We start from the raw sequence: 5,823 nt of genomic DNA, 5'->3' as shown, positions 1-5,823 counted from the left end.
ACTGATATATTTATGCAGGTTTGTAACTTTTATTTGTGAATTAGAATGATTGATTGATGAAAATGTACTTGTCATAATATATTATTATTCCATGTTATTTTATTTTGTGGCAATATAATATATTAGTATATATTCTTTAGCACTGGTGTATATTAAGGATGTGGAGCACAGGTAATCAAATAATTTTAAAAGCAGTATCCTTCTATATTCTTAATGATAACATAATTTAGTACTCTTAATTACTTTGATTTCTTAAAAAAGGGGGGAGAATAGATATATTATAGCCTTGTTACTCATGAGTTTTAAAGTCATCATGGAAATTTGAGGACACATGTAATATGTCTTCTTGATGTAATTTCCGGTTAATAACAAGTGGAGGTTGTTCCTTGCTATAAGGACATAAACTTTCATATTTGGATCTAAGACATTTTCTTAGTAAAATCCATGTAGAAATAAGAGCAAGAATGCTTATTTGTATAAGAGTTGTTTCGATTTTAGCTGAGAAGCATAGTGTGAAATTTATGCACTGTTCAGGACCTGAGGCTAGAGATTCAGGACCTGACGATGTGCTGAAATAAGTTTCTGCAATGTTTAGGGCCTGAGGTTAGAAGCTCAGGACCTGATGGTATGCTGAAAACATTTCTGCAATGTTCAGGGCATGAAGTTGGAAGCTCAGGACCTGATGGTATGCTGAAAATGTTTCTGCAATATTCAGGGCCTGAGACTAAGTGTTCAGGTCCTGAGGTGCTGAAAAGTTTTGGTTTGTTTAGGGCCTGAGGCTTATGCTCAGGGCCTGAACTGGAAGCCAATTGCTAAAACTATATAAACATGTTTTGTATAAATAAGTATATTATATATTAATATTTGAGTGAGGATTGCTTGTTTTCTTTGATCGTATTATGTGCAAGGTATATTTGCTAATTTTCTAGACTTATACATGTTTATTGGATAATTAATAGAATTTTTATTATTTATTAGTGATAATGTCGAATCTTACAAAACTCGAGTTTACCGCACTTGATGTTACCGGAAAAAATTGACATGGATTTTGGATGCGGAAATCCACCTTAATGCTATGGGCCTCGGTGACACAATAAAGGAAGGAAATAAGGCCTCCGAGCAAGATAAAGCAAAGGCCATGATATTTCTCCGCCATCATCTTGATGAAGGATTGAAAACAGAATATTTGGTTATTAAAGATCCAACAACCCTTTGGAAAAATCTGAAAGAAAGATATGATCACCAGAAAACTATCATACTTCATAAGGCTCGCTATGATTGGCTACACTTGAGGTTGCAAGATTTTAAAAGTGTAAGCGAGTATAACTCTGCAATGTTTAAGATTACTTCTCAGTTGAAATTATGTGGTGAAAATATATCTGATAATGATATGTTGGAAAAGACCTACTCCACTTTCCATGCCAATAATATGCTCCTGCAGCAGCAATATCGTGAACGAGGATTCACAAAATATTCTGAGCTTATATCTGTATTACTTCTTGCTGAGCAAAATAATGAACTTTTGATGAAAAATCATCAAGCTCGTCCAACTGGTTCGACACCATTCCCTGAAGTGAATGTTGTGACTAGTAATGAATTTGGACGAAATAATCAATTTGGGCGTGGACGTGGGCGTGGATATGGTTTTGGACGTGGGTGTGCCCGTGGATGTGGACGTGGTTTTGGACGTTGTCGAGGTCATGATCACCAAATATTCTCAAATTTTAAGAAAACTCACCACCAGAAGTGGTCAAAAAATGAGGAAAAGTCCAAAAGAAGTACAATGGATAAAAAAAGGTTGAAAGCACTTGTCATCGTTGTGGGATGAAAGGCCATTGGAGTCGTACATGTCGTACCTCCAAACACCTTGTTGATCTTTATCAAGCTTCTTTGAAAGGTGTGGAGACTAATTTTACTGAACAAAGTGATCCTTTGGGCATTGCCCATCTTGAAGCACACCTTGGAGGAGGAAATCAAATTGATACATTCAACTCCACTCATATGGAAGTGGCTGATTTTTTGGAGATGGAAATGTGGAGATGGTCAAACTTGGTGATGATAACACTAATAATAATTAGAATATTAAGGCCTTGTCTTGTTAAGTTTTTATGTATTTATTTGAACTCTAAGCGTTATATTTGAACTTTTATTATCATTATATGTTTCTTATCTTATCATCAATGAAATGTTTGAGATATTGCATTCCTAATTTTTATATTATTTTTGTGAAGAAATATGGCCAGCAGCCTCACTTCATGTGCTATAAAAGATGACGAATCACTTTGTTTAGCGGATAGTGCAAAAACACACACAATATTGAAAAATCGAAAATATTTTTTGCATCTAATACTAGCTAAAGCTAATGTTAACACCATAACTGGTGCATCAAATCTTTTTGAGGGCTCCGGAAGAGCAAACACAGTGTTACCTAATGGTACACAATTAACTATCGATGATGCAATGTTTTCTTCCAGATCAAAAAGAAATCTTTTAAGTTTAAAGATATACGTAAAAATGGTTATCACATTGAAACAACAAATGAAAATGATGAAGAATTTTTATATATTACATCAGTTATTTCAGGGGTGAAGAAGTTAATGGAAAAGATCCCCTCATATAAATCTGGATTGTATTACACCTTTATAAATCCAGTTGAGTCATATATGGTGATTAACAAGAAACTATCAGACCCGACTAATTTTATAATATGGCATGATCGTTTAGGCCATCCGGGTTCAACAATGATGCGAAGAATTATTGAAAATTCAAATGGACATCAACTCAAAAACAAAATTGTTCCATTGTCCAAAGATTTTTCATGTGTTGCTTGTATTTAAGGAAAATTGATAACAAAACCATCTCCTGTGAAAGTTTCTATTGAATGCCCAAAATTTTTTGAGTGAATTCAAGGAGATATATGTGGACCAATTACCCCATCTAGTGGGCTGTACTTTATGGTACTCATTGATGCATCAACAAGATGGTCACACGTTAGTTTATTGTCCACTCATAATGTGGCTTTTGCATGATTCTTTGCTCAAATAATTTGATTACGAGCACAATTTCCTGATTATAATATAAAGAAAATTAGATTGGATAATGCAGGGAAATTTACATCCCACTATTTTAAAGATTATTGTATGTCTATTGGGATTGAAGTGGAGCATTATGTTGCCCACACACACACTCAAAATGGTCTTGTTGAGTCTTTCATTAAAAGGATACAACTAATTGCGAGACCATTACTTATGAGAACAAATTTACCAACTACCGCCTGGGGACATGCAATATTACATGCTGCTTCTTTAGTCCAGTTAAGACCGTCTTCTTATCATAAATATTCCCCAATGCAACTGGTAAATGGTCAAGAACCAAATATCTCTCACTTGAAAATTTTTGGGTGTACAGTTTATGTTCCAATATCCCCTCCCCAAAGAACAAAAATGGGACCCCAAAGAAGATTAGGGGTATATATTGGATTTGATTCTCCCTCGATTATTAAATATTTGGAGCCCAAGACTGGTGATTTATTCACGGCAAGATTTGTCAATTGTCAATTTGATGAGACGGTTTTTGAAAGAGAAAAGCAAGAAATTTTGTGGAATGCAGTATCCCTGTCTCATTATGATCTTCGAACAAATCAATGTGAACTTGAAGTTCAGAAGATTATCCACCTACAAGAAGTCGTAAATAGATTGCCTGATGCATTTACTGATGTCAAGAATGTGACAAAGTCACATATACCAGCTGTTAATGTTCCTTGTAAGATTAAATTTCCTGAAGAAGATAATAAAATCATGCTAGCTAATGAGTCTAAAGCACGCCAGAAGCGTGGCAGACCTATTGGATCCAAGAATAAAACTCCAAGAAAAATAAGGAAACTTGATAAGAAAGTTGGAACATCAAATGACATCATAAATTTGATCACTGAAGAGACGTCTTCCAAGGATGATCAAACACCTGAAATTATTGAGAATGAAGAGATCTCGATAAATTATATCATTTTAGGAAAGAGGTGGAACGGAAAAGAAATTGTCATGGATGATATATTTGCATATGCAGCAGCACTTGACATTTCTGAGGAAATCGAGGATCATGAGCCTAGATCGATCTATGAATGTAAAAGAAGAAATGACTGGCCAAAGTGGAAAGAAGCTATTGAAGCAGAATTGAAATCACTTAAAAAATGCCAAGTTTTTGGACCTATTATCCAAACACCTGCAGGTGTAAAACCCGTTGGATATAGATGGGTATTTGTGCGTAAAAGAAATGAGAAAAATGAAATTGTGAGATACAAGGCACGCCTTGTTGCTCAATGCTTCTCATAAAGACCGGGAATCGATTATGAAGAAACTTATTCCCCGGTAATGGATGCAACAACATTCAGATTTTTAATAAGTTTATCAATTCTAGAAGGGCTCCGAATGAATTTAATGGATGTTGTGACTGCCTACTTGTATGGGTCACTCGATAGTGACATTTACATGAAGATCCCTGATGGATTAAAAATGCCTGAGGCATATAGTTCAAGACCCCGAGAGATTTACTCAATTAAATTATAAAGATCATTATACGGATTGAAACAATCGGGTCGTATGTGGTACAATCGTCTCAGTGAATATCTTTTGAAAGATGGATATACTAATAATGTAATATGTCCATGTGTTTTTATTAAAAGGACAAAATTAGGGTTTACTATCATTGCTGTCTATGTTGATGATTTAAACATCATTGGAACTCCAGATGAACTCCATGAGACGATTGGATATTTGAAAAGAAAGTTTGAAATGAAGGATTTGGGTAAAACAAAACTCTGCCTTGGTTTTCAAGTTGAACATTTATCTAAAGGAATCTTTATCCACCAGTCTTCATATATTGAAAAGATTCTTAAACGGTTTATTATGGATAAAGCATATCATGTGAGTACACCTATGGTTGTACGTTCACTAGAAAAGAATAAGGATCCATTCCGTCCAAGAGAAAAGGGAGAAGAACTTCTTGGTCCAGAAGTACCATATCTTAGTTCCATTGGTGCACTAATGTATCTTTCCAATTGTACACGTCCTGATATTGCATTTTTTGTTAACCTTTTGGCAAGACATAGTTCTGCTCCAACTCGAAGACATTGGACTGGTGTGAAATAAATATTTAGATATCTTCGAGGAACAATAGATATGGGTTTATTTTACTCTAAAGACTCAAAATTGGAATTAGTTGGTTATGCAGATGCAGGATATCGGTCTGATCCACACAAAGGAAGATCACAAGCAGGTTATATATTCACATATGGCGAGACTACAATATCTTGGTGCTCCACAAAACAGACTCTTGCAGCAACTTCTTCAAATCATGCTGAATTATTGGCCCTTCATGAAGCAAGTCATGACTGTGTATGGCTGAGGTCTCTTGTCCACCATATTCGAGATTCATGTGGTCTTTCAGTCAACAAAAGAATTCCTACCACTTTGTATGCAGACAATGAAGCTTTCATCATTCAGACTCGTGAAGGATACATTAAAGGAGATCGGACAAAGCACATTGATCCAAAATTCTTCTTCACCCATGAACTTCAGCAAAGGGGCTAAACTGATGTTTTTCAGATTCATTCATGTGAAAATCCAGTATATTTGTTTACAAAATCACTTCCTACATCTTCGTTCGAGAAGTTGGTGCACAAAATTGGAATGCGCAAACTTCGAGATCTATGTTGATATTCATAGTCATGCCAAAATGAGGGGGAGATATAATACACTCGTTATTATACGAGCAACACATGTACTCTTTTTCCTTCACAAGGGTTTTTCCCACAGGATTTTTCCTAGT

The 5,823-nt window shown here is 35.2% G+C and overlaps 2 protein-coding genes across 2 annotated transcripts; both read left to right on the top strand.

Annotated features, from left to right (window-relative positions):
* The first annotated feature begins 1,075 nt into the window (after nucleotides 1–1,075).
* LOC141685705 (uncharacterized) lies at nucleotides 1,076–1,828 on the top strand. The gene has a single exon (XM_074490793.1). The coding sequence runs from the start codon at nucleotides 1,076–1,078 to the stop codon at nucleotides 1,826–1,828; it is 753 nt and encodes a 250-aa protein (XP_074346894.1).
* A 3,346-nt stretch (nucleotides 1,829–5,174) lies between these two features.
* Nucleotides 5,175–5,585, top strand: LOC141685703 (secreted RxLR effector protein 161-like). Its single transcript, XM_074490792.1, has one exon. It carries the CDS (start codon nucleotides 5,175–5,177, stop codon nucleotides 5,583–5,585), a length of 411 nt encoding a protein of 136 aa, XP_074346893.1.
* The last annotated feature ends 238 nt before the right edge of the window (nucleotides 5,586–5,823 follow it).

This window comes from Apium graveolens, chromosome 9 (assembly GCF_009905375.1).
Source record: "Apium graveolens cultivar Ventura chromosome 9, ASM990537v1, whole genome shotgun sequence".
In the NCBI taxonomy this organism is placed as follows: Eukaryota; Viridiplantae; Streptophyta; class Magnoliopsida; order Apiales; family Apiaceae; genus Apium; species Apium graveolens.
The sequence above is the reverse complement of the archived record's forward strand: the minus strand, read 5'-3'. Positions and strand labels throughout refer to the sequence as shown.

Excerpts from the sequence above, each read along its gene's own strand:
- LOC141685705 (XM_074490793.1), top strand. The coding sequence starts at position 1,076 with ATGGGCCTCGGTGACACAATAAAGGAAGGAAATAAGGCCTCCGAGCAA.
- LOC141685703 (XM_074490792.1), top strand. The coding sequence starts at position 5,175 with ATGGGTTTATTTTACTCTAAAGACTCAAAATTGGAATTAGTTGGTTAT.